The sequence below is a fragment of the Corythoichthys intestinalis genome, chromosome 7, assembly GCF_030265065.1.
Source record: "Corythoichthys intestinalis isolate RoL2023-P3 chromosome 7, ASM3026506v1, whole genome shotgun sequence".
NCBI classification, from domain to species: Eukaryota; Metazoa; Chordata; class Actinopteri; order Syngnathiformes; family Syngnathidae; genus Corythoichthys; species Corythoichthys intestinalis.
This window is the reverse complement of record NC_080401.1, coordinates 39296606-39317729: the sequence shown is the minus strand read 5'-3', so window position 1 is coordinate 39317729 and position 21124 is coordinate 39296606. Positions and strand designations below refer to the sequence as shown.

Here is a 21124-nt window from a genome sequence, read left to right as displayed (position 1 = left end):
CGCTCTTGAACATAACTAACTGAAAATAACAAAATAAAATATTCTATAAATATATATATTTTTGGGTCAGTCTGTTTATTTCAAATGTACTTAAGCGTAGCTCTGACTAAATAAACCAGGTTTCATGCAAACAGCAGTACAATGTGAGTGCCACAACTTAAAAATTCTTCCACTTCTGAACAATTGTATGGTTGATTCTTTATTTATTTATTTATTTATTTATTTGCTTTGTGCTACTAGCCAAATTCTGAGGTCCAAGTGAGCTTCAAGTGCACTACCACCACTTGAGTGAATAAAAAGAAGGGAAAGTGTTATTTTTTTTTAGCAAAGTAGGCAAGGATTTTACATGTCTAATAATTATAGTCCTGCTTGAATTTCCCTTGACCCTTTATGGGGCACTCACTAATTTAATAGTGACTTTTCTCTTACTTATTAAAAAATATTAATAATGATAATGATTTTTTTCTCTCTATTTAAAAAGGAAAGTGGCAGAAAATATTTTCTTATGTATTTACTTTAATATATTTTCTTTTAAAATAGTAATAAAAAATTTAAAATAACGTAAGATAAATGCAATTATGCTCTTTATTTGTTTAGTGTTTATTGATTTAAAAAATGTTTTCAACAAAGAAGGAATATTTTAAAATGTTATTTGTTTTCAATGTTATTTTATTTAGTGTCATAACCAGAGAAAATGTTGGTATTATTCATTTGAATTGTGTTTTTGTTTACATTTAATTAATTTATAATTTCATTTATTCATTAAATATTAAGGGTATTTTTTTTTTTTTTAATGATTAGAAATATACAGCGAGCCCTCGTTTTTCGCGGTTATTGGAGACCAGAACCCGCCACGATAAATGAAAAACTGCGACGTAGTGCCCCCCCCCCCCCCCCAATTTTTTTGTGTGTGTGGGTTCAATGTATTTATTCAGATTTAGCATTGAAAATAGATACATGAGACAAGAGACTGACACAAGAGAGAGACATGTTTTCCCTTTTTTCCCCCCAAAGTATAATTTCAAAAATATATATAAATAAAATATAAAAACAATATACAATATATGTGTATGTATATAATTTTTTCAATGAATGTTTTTTAAGCACTTCAAATGTAATAATTATGATAAGTTTTGAACGAGTTAATGTCCCACCAAATTATTTCTAAACAAGAATAAAGTAGAAAAATGCTTGTCTTTATTAAATGCTTCAATGAATGAGTCCACTCAAATCTGCTCAAGCTGCTCACTTACACACAATGAGTTGCCAGCAACTGTTCAACAAGTTAAATGATGATTGACGTATGCGATGCTCTTGAAGTTTTGGCTTACAAGCCTCTCTGGCAAGATCAAAACTTAACGTCTGACTATCATCGTTAACTTTAATAAGCAACTCCAGTGGACTGCCTGACCCAGAAAAGCGGCAGGAGCGAGAGTGAGAGACCATGATCGGATCAGGACAACTCAATTAAATACTACATGTATTTATTTATTTATTTATCTATTGAAAAATGCAGTGGACTGAGGGCACAAAGTAGCGAGGTATCACTGTAATTATATCTGAGATCTGGCACCTACGTATGTGGACATCACATTTTGGGTCATGTAGGCCACACTAAATGTTAATACTGTTTTGTGGCCTACATGACCCAAAATTTGCTGTCCACTTCTGTGGATGCCAGGTCCTTATGGGGTTAAGTTTTCTAAATTACCAAAAAAATAGTTACTTGCATTATACAGGGTTAAATTGCCCTTAATTTAATGCCCTTAATTTCCTACAATAATAGAAAAAAATAATAAAGCCAACCCTTTTTTCAACAATATAAACGAATGACAACAACAAAAAACATGCAATGACTCAAATGATTAAACATGTGATTATTATTTTTTTAATATTCTTACTTTTACGCCTTGAGCTGTTAAAAAATGTTTTCCCATTACGCTGAACATTTTTTGCGGCAAACGACAAGCAAAACCTGGCAACCCAAGATCCCGCAAAGTGTCGCGAGAGTTCTCCACTTGACTCTGCCCGATTGTGGGCGTTGTAGTCCAAAACAGTGGGCAGTGTCGTCCCACTTTCTTGAGGACGCAGACCGTTTCAGTCATGCACAAATAATCTGGTGCGCAGCAGTACGGACTGAACACGGATTCATTTCACTCGCGTAAATCGTCTATAAATAGGAGTCTAGACCGTTTGACACCTGTCTTTCACGATCATTTCCCTCTACAACACAAAAAAGGCTTTAGACTTGAGTTGCGCTTGGATCATCTTGCGAAGGAAAAAAAACAAGACGTCCATGCAGGAATGTTGACATAACACGCCGAAAACCTCTTCAGGTAAAATCCGAAATATGACTTTTTATCGCAATTCATGCTGAATTGATTAACTAGATTTGTGGTTGGGGATGTCACAACGACTCACTTGTTATTTGTCATTGAAAGGGGGCTTGCTTACCCCCTTGTTTGTGTACACTGTTGTGCATGGACATGCGCAGAACAACTTCATGCATAAAAAAAGGAAATTTTAAAAAAAGGGAACAAGCTGTACTGTCGGGTGTTTTTAAACTGTATTTATTTTTGCAGAGATCAATCTGCCCTGGTTTTCCATCATGAGTGTGCGTGAGGGTCTCCAACACTACTAGTGAGGGGCACTCATGGCCCACCGCGTGCACGACCACCCGAGCCGCCTGCCAGTTGCCCAGGCCACTGTTCTCACCCTGCCAGCTACTAGTCAAACCAAGGTGAGTTCCTTTTGAATTTGCATGTTGCGTAACTGTTTGTTTCGAGGGATTATCACGGAACTACAGTACATGCATATTTGAGTGATTGCCATTTGAGTGTTTATTAAATATCTTCAATATTTAGAGAAATAACTGTTTTATGAGTAACTTTTTAATCAATGTTATATTTTGGGGCGGAAGCAAATCACTTTATGGCATTTTAGCATAGCATAGTTTTTTTTTTTTTTTTTTTTTTTAAACATATTGACCGTGTATTGACGGCGATGGACGTTCAACGTTTTCAGTGACACTGGAACATTTCATTTGCTACAAGCCTCTCAGTAAAAACGTCACTTTAACATTTAGATTCCTTTATTTATCATGTTTTCTTCTATTTTTAAATTGCTGGTTTGCTCGTGTTTTTTTTTAAATAATGCTTTAGAGCAACACTAGGTAACTTTTCAACCCATCTAAAATAGTTTCATCACATTTGTGATGATGTGTCGACTGACAACTAGTTGAATGACATGACGTCACTTCCCCCTTTCTCCATTCATTTTAAAGGCACAAGTCGATGAGAACACTTTCACACAACGATGGCAGAGCAACAAAAGAGACAAAAAGTTTTGTTCGAGGAGTAAAAAAAGGGGGAGGCTACCAGGATACTCAAGAATAAACATTGGTCCGGCTTTCACTCACTGGCGTGACGACCCCCCCCAACCGAACTCATCATTGCTGACGAGTTCGCGTGGGGGGGCTTAGCCACAGACTCTCCGAGAAGACGAAAAATTTCAAATGTGCATCTACATGGTTTCGTTTCCATTCGAACAATGTCGCAATTCCGCATGAAAACGATGTAGTATTCATCCCAGGCCCTAGGGGGCAGTGCAGATTTACAAAGTGACAGCGAATGATGCACTTTGACCCCACGGGGCTCCTCAGCCCGGAAGAAAACATGCCCGCCTATTCGAAGCAGTGGCATTTTCCTTTTGCTCCAAAAGGCACAAAAATGGAAACATTCAAAATATTTAAATGTAAAAATATTATTGAAACAGTAAATTAAAGCCGGCGTGCCGCAATTTGCAGTTTTTAATGTTAAATAGCACCGCTGGCTGCACACGCCCAATGTGACGTGTACGAGTGCTGACATTATCCTCAGTAGCCTTTGATATGCATGCGAAGCAAGCCCCCCTCATTCCTCCGGAATCGAATTCTTCCACTTTCGAGGCAGGATTCAGAATTTTGCGTCTTCGCCGACACCATATGCACGCGAGGCGAGTCCGCAACTCAGTCATGGCGTCTTTGCGTCGCAGAGTCGCCATGTAAACTGCCCCTCAGAGGGAGTTTACATGGCGACTCTGGGACACCAAGACGCAATGATTATGTTTCGGAATGGCTTTGTCTTAGGGGCAGTTTACATGGCGACTCTGTAACACGAAGACGCAATGACTGTGTTGTGGAGTGGCCTCGCGTGCATATGGTGTTGGCGAAGACGGAAGGCGAAGACGAAAAATTCTGAATCCTGCCTCCGAAGTGGAAGAATTCGATTGCGGGGGCTTGGGGGGGGGGGCTTCCTCGGCATGCATATCAAAGGCTCCCGCGGCGGGAGACCGCGCCGACAACGTCAGCACTCGTACACATCACATTGGGCGTGTGCAGCGGTGCTACTTAACATTAAAACAGCAAATATGGTGGAATGTCGGCTTTAATTTACTGTTTTAATAATATTTTTAAATTAAATATGTTGAATGTTTCCATTTTTGTGCCTTTTTGAACAAAAGAAAAATGCCATTGCTTCGAGTGGGCGGGCATCATTTTTTTCGGGCTGAGGAACTTTGGTGGGGTCAAAGTGCATCATTCACTGTCGCCTTGTAAATCTGCACTGCCCCGAGGGCCTGGCATGAATACTACAGCGTTTTCATACGGAATTGCGACATTGTTCGAATGGAGACGGGCCCATATAAAAGCAAATTTGAAATTTTTCGTATTCTCGGAGAGTCACCATGTAAACGGCCCTTAATATGGTGTCGGCAAAAACAGAAGGCGAAAACCTTTGATTCCGGGTTTCAAAGTGGAAGGATTCGATTGCGGGGGTTTGCTCCACAACCATATCAATGGAAAGCTCTCGCGCCGATGATGTCAGGACTTGCACACGTCACATTGGGCGTGTGCAGCTCTGTTACTAAACATTAAAAACAGCAAAAATGGCGGAATGTCGGCTTTAATTTACGGTTTTTATAATATTTTTAGTTGAAATATATTTAATGTTTCCATTTTTGTGCCTTTTGGAGCAAAAGAAAAATGCCATTGCTTGGAGTTGGCGCTTGGCGGTTACGTTGTCTTCCGGGCTGAGGAGGTTGTTGGTGTCAAAGTGCATCACTGGCTGTCGCCTTGTAAATCTGCACTCCACCCTAAAGCCTGGCATGAATACTACATCATTTTCACGCGGAATTGCGACATTGTTCGAATGGAGACGGAACCATATAAATGCAAATATGAAATTTGTCGTATTCTTTGGAGCGTCACCATTTAAACTGCCCCTAAGCCACAGAGTTGCTAACTGTCATATGCTATTGTTTAGCCCCAACTGGATTCATTACTTTATTACTATTCATCATTCACACAGCTGCTGGAAACAGAAATGCCGTTTAATCCATCTGCATGCCACTGGTAGATTGATTTGTGATTGATTTATGTTACTACACTATGTGGGTGTGCACTGGTCCTCATGGGAAACGCAGTCTTCTTTAAGGCAAAACACTACCGCTGTCGCTAAAATCGACCAAAACTAAAAAGTTACATAGTGTTGCTTTAATTCTTCTTAATGTTCTTTTTTGTTGGATTGTTTTGCACTGTTGAGCACTTTGGGTTGAGTACAAAAATGTTCAATTTGACATCAGTAATAGTGCAAAAATGAAAACTGGTTCAGTTTTGAGTCACTAGAAAAATGTATCACTAGCTTGCAGAAATGTCACACAGAGGTGGGAAAACTTTTTACTATTAACTCATTCACTGACAGTGATAGACATTAAATCCATTTCAACTGGGATCGCTGGCTTTGAGGGATCATACTTCGCTGCCATTGATGGTGGTAGATGTCTAATCAATTTTGAATGAGAGGGTTGGCAGTGGTCGAACGATTGCTGATATCCTCCCAGTCAAGATAGATTGGAAATCAATCGCCATCGATGACAGACATAAATGACGTAAAAGGTTATCCACTAGCATCCAAATGTCGAATGCCGTTTACTACATTTGTCTTCAATTAACGTATTATCCGCACTATAAGGCACACCTAAAAGCCTTCAATTGCCTCAAAGGCAGAGAGTGCGCATTATAATCCAATGCGCTTTATATATGGATCAATACTGGTTAATCATGGCATGAAATTACTTTTAGCGCAGCTCCATCTATTGGTATGTATAACGCAACCTCAACCCCTACTACTACTACTACTGTGCCTTATAATTCGTTGTGCCCTATATATGAAAAATGCACAGTTCTTATAGGGATGGGTGAGATATTTGAAGTGCTACTAAAATCTATATATTAGTGTCACTGTTGTACAAAAAAATCTTTTCACAAAACATTACGTTCTACTGCGGAGCAATGAAGAACAGAATAAAGCTGAAAAAAACTTTCTTTTTTTTTTAATTTAAGAAGACAATCTTTTCTTTGATTAGGTAGTGTACATGTTTACGTTGTCATAAAACAATATGATTCGGGCCTACAAATAGCTGTCCAACTGTTTCTAATTAGATGGCTCTCTTGATGTTGTCTTTTCTTAAAATGGCTGACATTAAAAGAGTTAAGAAGTAGTAGTTCTTTTCAAGCTGTGACCTGTGTTATTCACGAATGAAAAGCAGGTAATACTACATAAGCCTCAAGCAGGTTGTGAAATAGATGGTTAAATGTCTGTAGATGGCAACTACCAATTCACCACTCCCGTCACTGTTAAAACGATCAAACCTCGAAAGTAAGGGTGGAGACATACATGACAAACATCATATTCATCATGACAGACTGACTAAAATGGCTTCTGGTATGGCTTTCAAATGAATAGCATGCATGCCCCCCGTTCAGCTCTGTTGTTTTTGTGACACTGCCAGTAAAGGCGTTCTGCAGTAGTTGGTAGGCTTGTCTCTGCTGGCTGGAAATAGCAGGAAGGTAGCAAGCAGCCGGCCTGAAACTGGGTCAGATGACAGCACATGTTCATATTTACAAGTGTTCTGATTTCATAGGAAATAGTACATATGGAATGAATCAGTTACAGTCAAACTGCCAAGAAAACCTTTATTGACAGAAAAGGGAATGTACAAAGTAACATTTATGAACTTTGTTAACTGTTAGTCATGGATAAAGAAATGTTGTCAGTTCAGTTGTGTAATTAACCCGAGAGAGCATGCAAGTACAATTAGGTAGCATAATAATAGTTCCTCCTAAAGATGAAAAGGAATTTAAATTGCCTGCAGGTGAACATGTTAATGGCTGAAGGCCTAACAAGTTATCGCTCATGTTGTTGCCGGGGGTGTGTAAACTATTATATATTATTACTATTATAGCTTTTTTTTTTTTTTTTTTTTGTATTCCGCCGTTATTCGTTGATGGATTACATTGAAATTTGGTAGATAAACTCTAGGGATGCATATGCATCGATCCTCAGAGATTTTCATTTTTCTTCTTCTTGTTTTTTTTACTTGCGGACATGTTGTTGCCTGTAGGTTAGGCGTTAGCTAGTTAAGTTAATAAGCATATCAAAGTCTTCAGCCTATAGTGGTACACTAGTGTTTTTTTTTTTCTTCTTCTTCTTTTATAAAGGAAAGTATTTTTTGTTTGTCTGAAGGGTAAAAAAAAGACAGTTGAAGAAATCTGACATGAAGAAATATATTTTGGGGAATGATAAGAATTATACCATGGATTACATAAATTGTATGGAAATAATCAATTCCGAAACACAAATATATCAATTAAAATTTTTTTAGAAAATCACCATTTTGGTGTCAGAGTCTTTTTTGTAATGGCAGTTGATAAAATGAAATAGAACACTTTTAAGGTTTTGTTGTCTCTCGGCTGAATGACAAAATTGGGACATTGACCACAATGAAAAATGTGTGAAAATGAATGAAAACTATTTGATCTAATCTATAAACGGAAAAATGCTAAAAAATAATATGAATAGAAACATTTAGGTTAGCGTTATCCCTACATGTGTTGAATGTGTATCCTGTGATTGGCTGATTACCAGTTCTTGGTGTACCCTGTGTCTGCTTGAAAAATAATTATAATAACTTATTCATCCTCTGACAGTGTGTGTTGTAAGCAAAGAAGACCACACATTTTGCAGATTTAGCCTGCATTCTACTATTGATGGCAAATTATTGCCTTCATCAATATGTACTGAGCAGCCAGTAGAGACATCTGTAAAATTGAGAAAGAAGCCAAAGGTAAAGCAGACACATTCCAAGACTGTTAATATTATATTAACACTATATTATCAATGTGTTTCAAATCGACATGTCGTATGATCAAACTCCAGTTATTTGACCTCAATAAGACTCCCGAAATGGCACGTTTATCTTTCTTTTAAGTGAGGCAACTCTTATCACTTGGAGTGGCTCTTTATTGGGTTCAGCTGCCCTTGAGGCCTAGAAAAGAAGCACGTGCAAGCATGTGCACAAACACATACATAAATAGTTTAACCTCAAAACTTGAATGTAATCCATTGGGTTGGGATGCTTATTTTCCCTCATAGAAAACAATGTGAAGGGAATTTAGTAGCCTAAATCTTACTTGAACGTTTTCAGAAAACAAAACAAAACTTAAAGAACAACAACAAACTAAAAACCTCAAATCTTGTGGATTGCCATGACTTGCGAATCCAGACAAATATGAATAGAGAAGAATAAAACAAAACAAAACAAAAACCACACCATTTTTAACATCCATCTTGGTATTTTTATTGCTATTGTGACAGTAACCTTTCATTAACTTAACATTCACATTCGTCTGTCATTCATGTATAAAGAAAAGTTAACCAACTGGCATACAGATTTGAAATTTAAATGTAAAGTTTGACTATCAAGATGTAACATTGTTTTCTCATGATACAAGTGTTGTAAGTCGTGTTGTAGATACTGAAAAATGTAATTTCACCTAGTTCGGGGGTCGGCAACCTGTGTTTTGAGAGCCGCATGTGGCTCTTTAGCGCTGCCCTAGTGGCTCCCTGGAGCATTTTCAAAAATGTTTGAAAATGGAAAAAGATGATTGAGGGAAATATATTTTTTGTTTTCATATGGTTTCTGTAGAAGGACAAAAATGACACAGTGCTGTAAAAATGTGTAAAATAAATATTAAATTTCAACATTTCTGTCAACGAAGATTTGCGTCATAGCCTGCGACACACATTTCTATCAGCAGGGCGGGATGCCAGGAAGGGGGCTATTATAAACAAACCGGTAGTCTAGTTGGGAATGAGAGAAAAAGTGTGGTTCCATTACTTCTGAAGAACTTAGTTAAGCGCAAAAATAGATTTAAGAAGTGGATTGCATCGCCAAACTCTACTACTGCTGCATGTTTTGTTGCAACCCGGGAGATAATAAAGCGTGGAAAACCATTCACAGATGCAGACTTCAAAACCAAAACCGAGATAATGAAGAAAATCAAAGACCTGCCCAGATAAGAGGCATGTTATTCACATTCCATTTTGTTGTTTTTCAAAACCTCAAAATAAAAATGACATCAAAAATCAGATTTCTTTATTGTATTTCTATAATTTAATAAAAGCAATTCAACAATTCATTAATATTGTAATGAAGTAATAATGAGTAATGAACAGAGTATTCACTTGGTGCGTTGGATGCACTGCAGGGGAAATAAACATTAAATCATGAAGGCTCGTTAAGGAATTTTTAGCCGACTTAGTCATTTTGATAGTAGGCTAATAAAGCTAATACAGATACATACAGCATGTGTTGCCTTTGTTATTAGGCTTATTTAAGGCTTTTAATTTTTTGTGGCTCCAGACATATATATATATATATATATATATATATATATATATATATATATATATATATATATATATATATATATATATATATATATATATATATATATATATATATATATATATTGTCCAATATGGCTCTTTCAACATTTTGGGTTGCCGACCCCTGACCTAGTTAAAACTTATTATCTGATATCTCAAACTGGAATGCAGGATACCTTATTTTTGGGACAATAAGTCGTACCTGAGTAGCAGGGTACTTGGCAAAAAGAACTTTTTCTACAGTTTGGCCTATTAAACAAGGGTTATTGAAAACTGCGCTGAGAGTGAAGATGTGCAAATTCTGCGTTTTTGGCGCCATCATGTGGACACTGATAACCGAAGTGTTAACTGTGGAAACGTCACTGACTGCGACAAACTTTGTCCCTGCATGACACATGAGACTAATGTTTAAATTTGGAGTAAATTAGACAGGTGCTTTTTTGCTTCCATTTATTTACAAACTCTTGCAGTGCTTCATATTGAAGAACACATGCGAGGGATTGGGGGTATTATGGACAATTATTTTTCGCCCATTGTTATGAATGTACTAAAAAATGAATAAATACGGTTGACTGTGGGCGCTTTTTTTTTTCTACAAACGTTCTGGTGTGTTGTTTTTTCCCAACAGATTAGGGCATGATCCTCGATTTTAAAATGAAAAAAAAACTGCTATGTGTAGACATGGCCTAAGTCGTATTTTTCGAGGAAATGTATTTGACAAAATCCAATACCAAGAACAGACATGTCCTCTTGAAAGGCATTTGAAAATATAAATAGAATCAAGAGCAACAGGCTGAATAAGTGTATGTTATGCTAACGTTACATGACACGTAAACAACGAACTGAGAACGTGCCCGGTATGTTGACATGACATATAGTAGCTTACGATAACTATAGCATAAAGAACATGCTATCAAGTTTACCAAACCATCATTGTCACTCGAAGTGTGAAAATAACATGTGAAATGATATACTAATGTGTTAATAACTTCTCACATAAGTCACTCTAGACTAGGAGTGGGAACCTCTTGTTACCTCACGATACCATTCGATTTGCGATACAAAGACAAAGCTTACAATAACGATGATCTGACGATATGGCGATACAACAATTATCGATACATTGGTCAGGAAATAATTCTAGGATATTCTACAAACAGCTAATAAACAGAAAAACAAGCTTCTCCTGTGAATTGGAATGAGTTTATCACTAGTAGACATCCAATCCATTTGAACTGGGAGTGTGGCAGCGAATGAACATTCGTTCCTTCATTGCCACCCCTCCCACTTCAAACGGATTGAACGTCTATGGCCGTCATTGGCAGCCAATGCCAGGCAGTGAGGTAATTTTGGGCCATTTAAGGTCATTTACCTGTTGATTTTGAGTTCTTCCTGTTGATTTGGGGGTATTTTATGGGTCACTTCCTGTTTATTTTGCGTTACAGAACAGGAAGTGACCTGAGAATCACCCAAATGATTAGGTAGTGACAAAAACTCAACAGGAAATGACCTGTAAATGAACAGCAAGTGACCTGTAAATGCTCCGAAAAATCGGACAGAATGACTGCGAATGCTCTGGCGTCGAATTAGTGCTGCAACGATTAATCGATTAACTCGAGTATTCGATCAGAAAAAAAATATTCTAATTAAATTTTGCTTCTTCGAGTATTCGTTTAATTAAAGTGGCGTTGTAATTTTTTTTTTTTTTTTTTTTTTAAGTGTTTGCTTTTATTCTCATTGATTTGGGTGAATATACGGCCCTGTAGTCTACCTCAGTTCACATGGCTGAATCCATCTGCTCCCTGTTAAGACCAAAATAAGCTAAGTTTTTGTTTGAGCTAATGATTTTTTGAATGTATTCGTAATTTAGTTTAAAGGTATAATTAGCAATTTTTTGTGGGAATATGTGTCTGAGCCATTTCTTAAGAGCATTGTAAAAAGCGTTAGCATTTTATAGCATTTAAGCTATCGGACTTTTGCTATGTAAGTTAGCCATAGTTCTTTGTTGTACATAGATCCTCATTTTCTATATATGTGTATATATATATATATATATATATATATATATATATATATATATATATATATACATATATATATATATATATACATATATATATATATATATATACCGTTTGAGGCTCAGCTCAGGTATTTAAATTTTTTTCTGTCCCTTATCCGATTACTCCATTATTTGAAATAAATAGTTCATCAATTAATTGGCTACTAAAATAATCGAGTCTAAATGGATTGGGCGTCGAGCACCGTCAATGGCAGCCTTAGAGTTACCTGAGACACTATTAAGGTGGAAGATTTTGGTAGTAACTTGTTGGTCCCTTTTTTTTTTTTTAAACACTGACACCTTTTTAAAACGATATCTCCATTCTTGGCAGGAGCATATCGATAACCTTTTGGGATACAAAGTATCACGATATATCACCATTTCGATATTTTGTCACACCCCTACACCGGACTATAACTCGCACCCCTGGCCAAACTATTAAAAAAATTGTAACTTATAGTCCGAAAAATACGGTATATACAAAACCAGGCACAGGTATCTGAAATTCACATGGCAGATATTACATTTTTTTTAATCAAACTCAAAATTAGTTCTCTTTAGTGAATTGGCTTTGGACACCGCACATGTAAACATATTTTATTGAAGTGTTATCACCCTACGATAAACAGATAGGTCACGTCCCCTTGTTTTGGATGATGATAAGCAGATGCAACAATTACTATTTTTAATTTTGTGCTATCATTATTTTGTTCTTTGAACAAATAGGACTTGAGGACCAGATGGACGGCGCTGGATTCTCTGTTGTGTGGCGCGTTCGCCGGAGCCGTTGCCAAAACTGTTATTGCACCCTTGGATCGTACCAAGATCATCTTTCAAGGTAGCTATCGGAAAACAAACATTCCCCAGATATGGGTGTCAAAGTTTTCAACATAACTTGTTCATTGACCTGTTCTTTCTTTGGCTCAATGCAGACTGTTAAGTGTCTGATGTAACTGTTAACTAACCACTAATCCTCTTAGTCGATGTTTAGCCTACCAGTTTCTTGTTCTAATCATTTTGTTTTTCCATTTCACAGTGTCCTCAAATCGGTTTTCAGCAAAGGTGAGAATTTGGCAAAAATGTACACTAATGTACTAGTATTTTTTTAAATTCAGTGTTATGGGACTTAATCACATGCTACGGAGATGGAACAGTGTGTCACATACAAATATATACTGAACAAAATTTATAATTGCAAAATACAAACAACTGTAAAATGAATACATTAAAAACGCACACTTATAACAGTAAAAAAAATGTTTAACACATTTGATTTTCATTTCTAAAAAAAAATAGGAAATTAATATATAAATTTGGAGATTTAAAAAAAAAAGTTTCAAAATCTAAAGAAAAACTTTGTTTTAAAGTAACACTTTGTAACTTTTCACCTTTTATAAAATATTTTCATTCCATTTGTGATTATACTTCGACTGACAACTACCGTAATTTTCGGACTATAAACCGCTACTTTTTTCCTTCATTTTGAATCCCACGGCTTATAGTCCAGCGCGGCTTACTTGTTGATTTATTTGGGTAAATAGGCAACACTTTAGTTGTTTGTTTTTTTTGTTCTCATTACGCTGTCATGTCATAATTATGATTGTCGAATGACAGTCTTTTGGTGCCACTGTCCAATAAAGTGTTACCAAATACCATAACTCGCAATTAATGAAACAACTGGAACAGTAACTGAAGAAATAATTAGCACAGAACATGAATTTTGATTGTTATTTTCATCTATAGCGCTGCAATGCATGCTAGGAGTCATATTAGACAACAACAGTGTTGACAGCAGGTGGCAGCAGAGGTTGACTGTCTCCTCCAAGGGAGATGTGATGGCTAAATTAAGCTTCATGATGGTTCATTTGGTCTTATGACAGTCGTATGATGTCACTGTCAAATAAACTGTTACCGGTTAATATCTTTTGATGTAAATATCCCATAATACAGTCAAGACAGCTGTGGCTTATAGTTTGGTGTGGCTTATCTTTGAACAAATGTCGTTTACGTGTCAAATTTGTCTGATGGCGGCTTATAGTCAGGTGCGCCTTATAGTGTGAAAATTATGGTAGTTGAATGACACCTCTTATATATCTTCAGGGGGTCTGTATCGCTTTCACAGGCACTAATAAACTTTGAGGAGCTTGGCAGTAACCCTGCCACACAAAAAATTCCAAATGTGCCGGCTGCTTTACGGCATACGTCACTTCCCCCTTTCCCCATTCATTATAGAGAGGGAAGTCAGTGCGTACGCTTTTGGGAATTCTGCAAAGATGGCAGAGCAACAAAAGAGATTTGTCCGAGGAGGAAAAATAAAAAGAGAGGCTACCAGGATAAAAGGATACTCCAGAATAAACATTGGCCCGGCTTTCACTCGCTGGCTTGACACCCCCCACCCTCCTGACGAGTTTGGTTGGGGTCGAGTGGGTTAGCCACACGGTTGCTAACCGCCATATGGTATTGTTTACCCACAACTGGATTCATTACCTTAATACTATTCATCCTTCACACAGCTGCGGGTAACAGAAATGTCATTTAATTCATGTGCAGGCGATCGGGAGATCATGATTTTACGACTCTGCGCGGGTTTTGGCGTGTCCTCATGAGAAACGCAGTCTTCCTTATGGCAAAACAATCCCATGTTTGTCCTCCGGCGTCGCTAAAATCGACCAAAACTGAAAAGTTACAAAGTGTTGCTTTAAGTAAAAAAAAAAAAATCCTTGTTTTATTTTTTTTTTATTTTTTCCTGGGTGGCCAAATTTAGTAGAGATATCGATTAAGAAACATTTTGGAAAATCAAACACTGTATCATATTCATGGATTTTTACTGCATGTCTTTTAGTGTAAAATTTACACTGTAAATACACTTGGGGTTTATAGTCCAGTGCAGCTTATCCTGTACATGAACAGATATTTTACTTGTAAAATGTGGCAGGTGCAGCATATAGTCTGAATGACAGTAATTGGGTAAAAACATAGGGGGTGAAAAATGTAATTTTGGGGGAAAATTAAAAGTGAAGCACTGAAGCAAGTTTTTTCAGATAAAAAAAAAAATACAGTTCCCACTTTATTTAAACAAACAATAATAAATCACACTTCTTAACTCTTTGTAACTTTTGGAACCAGTCAGAATGAACCATTGGATCTCACTAATACCTCTTATACGTGGCATAAAGTGGTTTTAAGACACATTTTCTAATGCCTTCAAAGGAGGCATTCAGAGTCATCTACTGCTCATACGTGAAAGATGGTCTCCTCAGCTTGTGGCGGGGGAACTCTGCCACCATGGTGAGGGTTATGCCCTACGCAGCCATCCAGTTCTGCTCCCACGAACAGTACAAAAAAGTTCTAGGGGGCCACTACGGCTTCCAGGGAAAGTAAGCATGGCCGGATAACATATTTTTTTGCAACGTTTCTTTCGTATTTGTCAATGTAACAGTTTTTTTGCGTGGTTTCAGAGCTCTTCCACCCTTCCCGCGTTTCCTCGCCGGCTCGTTAGCCGGGACCACCGCCGCCATGCTGACGTACCCACTTGACATGGTGCGCGCTCGCATGGCAGTTACAGCCAAAGAAATGTAAGTCCCAAAAGTGTAGTATGAATTCCGAATACTGAACTTTGAGGCCATTCGATTTCATCCCTGTCAATTTTGTTTATGACAGGTACAGCAACATAATGCACGTCTTTGTGCGCATCTCCCAAGAGGAAGGTTTTAAGACCCTCTACAGAGGTTTTACACCCACGATACTGGGTGTCATCCCCTACGCTGGAATCACATTCTTCACTTATGAAACCCTTAAGAAACTCCACACAGGTACCTGCAGGGTTTTTGCTTCCTTAAAGGGGAAGTTCAGAATTTCTGATATTAGGCTTAATCTTCCAGTTAGTGGGGGTTTAATTAGTCGGTGAAGTTTATTTCTACAAATTCCTTGCAGTTTGTTAGTTATTTATTAATTTCAGTGCTCTGGAGTGGCTAAGCTAGCGCTAGTCAATGGTTCCATCCATTACCGGGGGGGGAGGGGGGGGGCAGTGCCCACCCACAGACACGCTCTGCCCACCCAAAGAAAACTGGATGCAGTACTAACGGCAGTCTGGGCACCGCGTATGGTATCCCATTCATATAGTACTGATGTGTTCTAAGTTTTAACCTTTGCTTTGTTACCTACTCTTTCACCTTAAAAAAAAAACATGAAATGAAATGTTGGTTTTGTTCCTATGAGCGCTACACACATTTACGCATATTTTGATTTTTTTTTTTTTTTTTTTTTTTTTTTACATTTTATTAAAGTTTTCACCAGTGTTCACCTGGCTGTTGAGTTTGGTGAGTTTTGAAGCATTCTGAGGGGGTCAAAGTAGGGCTCAAAACGTCGGCGTGACAAAGAATGACTGCTAGGGGGCGCTATATAGTGTATTTGGAATTTGTCTTTACACGGTATCAAAGATTGTACCGGTGTTCTGCCAAAATATCTTACATCGGCGAAACGTCCTACATTGGTCGAATTTGACACCTAAAGTACTACCGTGCGCTCTAAATGTGTTTTGTTTAGATGCATACAGGAATAATGTACTAAAAAAATGCCTGCAGAAAATACTTAAATGTAGTTATATCAAATAATGACGGTTTAAATACGCTACGTGACTAATGTGGTCAACTGGTTCAAAGCTAACACAAAAAAACACAATGGTTAAAAGTATGAGAGGGTAATACATGCAAAAAGTATCTTTGAGGCAGTGAAAAGGTTCTAAATAACTAAATAAAAACAAAAATAGTGAGTACTCGCCGCTTCTAACCAATGTGCGCATGCGTGTGGATGCATGCGCAAGCGCCCTGAGCATTGTGTAGGATGTTTCGCCGCATAGTAAGGAATGGCCGAACACCGGTCTTGACCTGCCTGCCGATTTTGGTGCATTTTGAAGCATTCCAAGGGGGTCAAATTGAGCTCAAAAGGGCTGCGGAACAAAGAATAACTATAATAATAATAATTATTATACCGAGGAACCACAATAGGTTACCTAAAAAAACATTGTCACCTCCATGTCCATACTATTCAGTTAGGGATGTGTTCTAAGTCAAATAAAATCAAATCAACTTTTATTTGTTTAGACCAAATCGCAACAACAGTTATCTCAAGGAGAAAACAAAACATGTTTTTAGGTGCAGTAGCCCCACGCTGGATTTCGACCTACTTGAGCATTGTAGGTATTTTGAACAACGATCTGCATTTTCAATTTATTTATGTTAGATCCGTTAGTATCGTTTTTTTTATTGGCATGCTAGGATGGTACTTTTGACTAGCGCTAGCTTAGCCACTCTGGAGCACTGAAATGAATAAATAACTAACTGTACTGAATTTATTGAAATCATCTCCACCGACTAATTAAACCCCCGCTAACTCAAAGATTAAGCCTAATGTCAAAAATTCTGAACTTCCGCATTAAGCTACAATTTGGGAATTATAAAATAGCAAACAAACAAAACCAACTTTTTAGTTGTAGCGAGAGGAACTTGTATTAATGTAGTAGCAAAAAATATATATATTTTAAAATACCTATGCACTAAATGTGCTTCTACAAATTTTGTTACAGGAGTAAAAACACAAAAATCTACAACTACCAGTTATTTTTGCACCGAATTTGGCTGAGACACAAATCGTATATCAGTGTAAAAATGTACACAAATGTAGACATTCGAAAATATCAGTATAAGGTGTTTGGCTACATAACGAAAAGTATAACAGTTTGATGTCAGGAAAAGAGGCAGTCACAACCAAAAGCAATTCTTGGTTCTTCTGTTATTTTTTGGCTTATATTTTACATTAAAGTCCAATGAAAACTGTAAGTGTCTGAAAATTTTAAGATATTGCATTCGAATTTATTTGTTTGAGGTTAAACAGAACTGAAGTAGATGTTTGCTAAAATAGAACTGACTGTACTTAGTAAAGGTATTGAAGTGGATAAAAACAAGTTTAAGTGTTTATTTTATTGAATCTGTCATTGCCACTAGAGGGAGACAAAGTACCATACTTTAAGAACCACTGAATTTTACTCTAAACCTAAACCAGGAGTGACAATAAAACTTGTATTAAAGAATCTACCAAACTGTTCTGAAATAATGTGAGGTCACTGCCATTGCCTCGCGCTCATATCTTGTATAATAATAAAGAAGACTGATCGACAGCTGGTTGCATCACAAAAGAATAGTGATCAAGCAGTGGAGGTTAAATGATATGGGCCATGTAAAATCAGAGGTGGGTAGTACCGTGTTACAAGTACTTTTTCTTTCTTTATTTTCCCTTCAGGCATGACAATCCCAAACAAACATACAGCATTCATATGTGTTTACATTTAATTCAACCCGAAAAGAAAAGGGCAGACATGAGAAGCCGAACCTTTTTGAATCCTGCTCTCACTATACCGTAGGACGCAGAAATTATCGAATAACAATTTTTGACATTTACGATTGTGTAGTGATTACAAGTTTTTTTTTCCCTCCCCTTGTTCATAATTCAGAGGTTAGTTCATTCAGTTGATTCAATCCAGAAGATAGGGACTAGCTGAGGACCGATGGATGGAAGGCCGTGTCCGCCACCCCATTTCGTCGATTTAATCCGAGTCGCGATTTTCATTCCTTGCTGCATTCCGACGAACATTCCTCTCCAGGTTTCGCAGCTCCGTAGTAATTTTCATTACCATTCTGGTTGTGGCAGTGTTGGATGCCGCTAGGTTATTCTTCACCTGTAATATGTCATCACAGACCTTGTAGAGACTGGCGTGCAATCCAGCAATAGCGCTGGCCGCAGTAGTGGCCAATACCACTGATCTCTTTTGGCTTTCCAACACTTTCATGATGATCCGACGAATCAAGTGGGCCCCAAGCCCCTGCAGAAGAATCGCAACCAGCAGCGCAACGAAAAGTACACATCCTCGATATCTTCAACTTTGAGTGTGGTCAGACACTGCAGCCGCCATTTTCCCCAGCTATCCTCCAAATGTCCAGACTTTAAAGTGTTTCCCAGGCAGGCGCATTGTCCAGTTTCTGATCGCATTGTAGAGAAGATCTTGTCCAGGGCGCTCACTGACCAATTGACCAGTTCCATGTCTTTACTCTTCACTCTGTTACATTTACTTGAGTAACTTTAGTGAGAAAAAATACTTCTAAGCGTACCGGTAGTTTTACTAAGCCATACTTTTTACTTTTACCGCTACTTTGGGTTACACAAGAGTCATTACATTTTTCCTTTTTATTCTTCATATTAGATTTTTTTTTGTTGTTGCCAGCGATGTCAAGAGTAGCTCTACCAATTTCGCCAATGAGACATCACAACAATAATCACATCACTCCATTATACCAATCAGACGCAAGCTTGTCGTTCTATCATCAAGCCAGCCTGTTCAATCACATGGCGTCTTTAAAGCACCGTAAAAAATTATGTATTTGACATAGAGCACTGCCCTCAATATGACTCGAAAGCGCGGATTTTAACCTCTCTTCCTCTCTTTATTTGGCACCGACTGACCACGGAAAACCGTAGATGGGATCCTTTTAATTTCATAATAGTAACTATGAAGGAACGATTCACTATTCAAACTAGGAACTATTTTCTCCGCTAGAGGGCACTTATGCTCTTTGGACGAATAATGCTTCATTTTTGTAATTTTTTTTCTCTCGCCGTTGGCTTAATGTATGTATGTTGTCTAATGAGTTATCGGACAGTATCATTGTAACAACAGTTCCTATAAATAGCTGTGGGCTGAGACAATAAAATCAAACAAATTTGTAAGCAGTTACTCACAATTTTACTCATTACTTGAGTATTCTTTTCACCAAATACTTATTTTTACTTGTACTTGAGTACATTTTTTGGAAGACTACTTTTACTTGAGTAATATTCATTTGAAGTAACGCTACTCTTACTTGAGTACAAGTTTTGGCTACTCTACCCCCTCTGTGTAAAACGTTATTTTTAGTGGAGGTTTTGGAAATTGCAGATTCACCTATTAGCAGATTTGTTTTTGTTTTTTAAATCAGTATCAATTTTTGTTCAATATAAAAAAACGCCCTTGCCAGCTACCTGTGTTATCTTTATAGAAAAACTGCAACTGTACGCTGCTTATTTAACCATCTTTTCTGTGTCCTGCTTCTAGAAAAGACAAAACGAGCTCAGCCGTACACCGTTGAACGCCTGGCTTTTGGCGCATGCGCAGGCCTGATTGGACAGTCGGCCTCATACCCTCTGGACGTGGTCCGGCGGCGCATGCAGACGGCCGGTGTCACCGGCTCTGCTTGCAACAGTATCTTGGGAACCATGCGCGAGATTGTGAGCCACGAGGGCGTCGTGCGAGGACTCTACAAAGGCTTGAGCATGAACTGGCTCAAGGGGCCCGTGGCGGTGGGCATCAGCTTCACCACCTTCGACCTAACGCACAGCCTTCTTCTCAAATTTCACCAGATTGGCTTCTCTACCCACTGACAGGCACAGATGGGACCAATGAAGCTCAAATATGGACGCTTAAGTCACAAACAATCACTTTTTTATTGACAAATGGCTCTATTAGGAAGTGTGTTTTGTGTTTGGATTATATGTTCTTTTCAAGATAATCCACATACCTTGACTTGATTGACCACACGAGGGTTTGATGAATGTCACGTAATGAAATGATTGTCCTGTTCAAGCAGTATCATGGTGATTATGAGTGTTATCGTGAGTAGAAATGGGATATCAAAGCTGCCCGAGCAAATGCATTCACATGTCTTCATTTGGATGCTTTTTTGGGGAGGGAATATCAGTGGGTAAGGCAAATTTATTACTTTTTTTTTTTAAAGGTCACTTTAATCAATTAGAAAGCATCTTCGTCACAATATGTGACCACTATGCCATTTTATAGAGCTTTGAATGACGGATTTCAAGGTAAAAGCTTTCCTTTATTTGTGTTTCGGGTAAAATCTCAGAAAATGTGAAAATATATGCTTTATTGAGCAATGTAATTAAATAAATGTATGCATATTGTATATACGGATTTTGTAAGTTAAACAAAGACGAGTTTATGATAGTTCCACTTTATTGAGTACAGTACTTCCAATGATATGAATTCTGCATTACAAAAAACGTCATTAACGCACAGCTATACCTCATTTGTCCAGATGAGGGGGCCCTTTGACAAAATGTACACGATCTGAAAGTCAAATAAAGACTGATTGTCCTGAACATGTCAGGTAAATGTGTTATAATTCATTTTATTTTAATTATGATAATTCCATGCAACAGGATTAGCGTGTTTTATTATAGACTACAACGT

The 21124-nt window shown here is 37.6% G+C and overlaps 1 protein-coding gene across 1 annotated transcript; it reads left to right on the top strand.

Moving 5' to 3' along the window:
• The first annotated feature begins 2071 nt into the window (after positions 1–2071).
• LOC130918439 (mitochondrial coenzyme A transporter SLC25A42-like) lies at positions 2072–21052 on the top strand. The gene is made up of 8 exons (XM_057840131.1): positions 2072–2336; positions 2583–2740; positions 12556–12667; positions 12866–12891; positions 15040–15206; positions 15288–15404; positions 15490–15641; positions 19973–21052. The coding sequence occupies exons 2-8, from the start codon at positions 2654–2656 to the stop codon at positions 20296–20298; spliced, it is 987 nt and encodes a 328-aa protein (XP_057696114.1). The 5' UTR covers positions 2072–2336; positions 2583–2653; the 3' UTR covers positions 20299–21052.
• Positions 21053–21124: the final 72 nt, after the last annotated feature.

Bases quoted from the DNA above. Each gene is read 5' to 3' on its own strand.
- LOC130918439 (XM_057840131.1), top strand. From the start codon at position 2,654: ATGGCCCACCGCGTGCACGACCACCCGAGCCGCCTGCCAGTTGCCCAG. The intron at 12,668-12,865 runs GTAGCTATCGGA...TCCATTTCACAG, and splicing joins TACCAAGATCATCTTTCAAG to TGTCCTCAAATCGGTTTTCA. The intron at 15,642-19,972 runs GTACCTGCAGGG...TCCTGCTTCTAG, and splicing joins CCTTAAGAAACTCCACACAG to AAAAGACAAAACGAGCTCAG.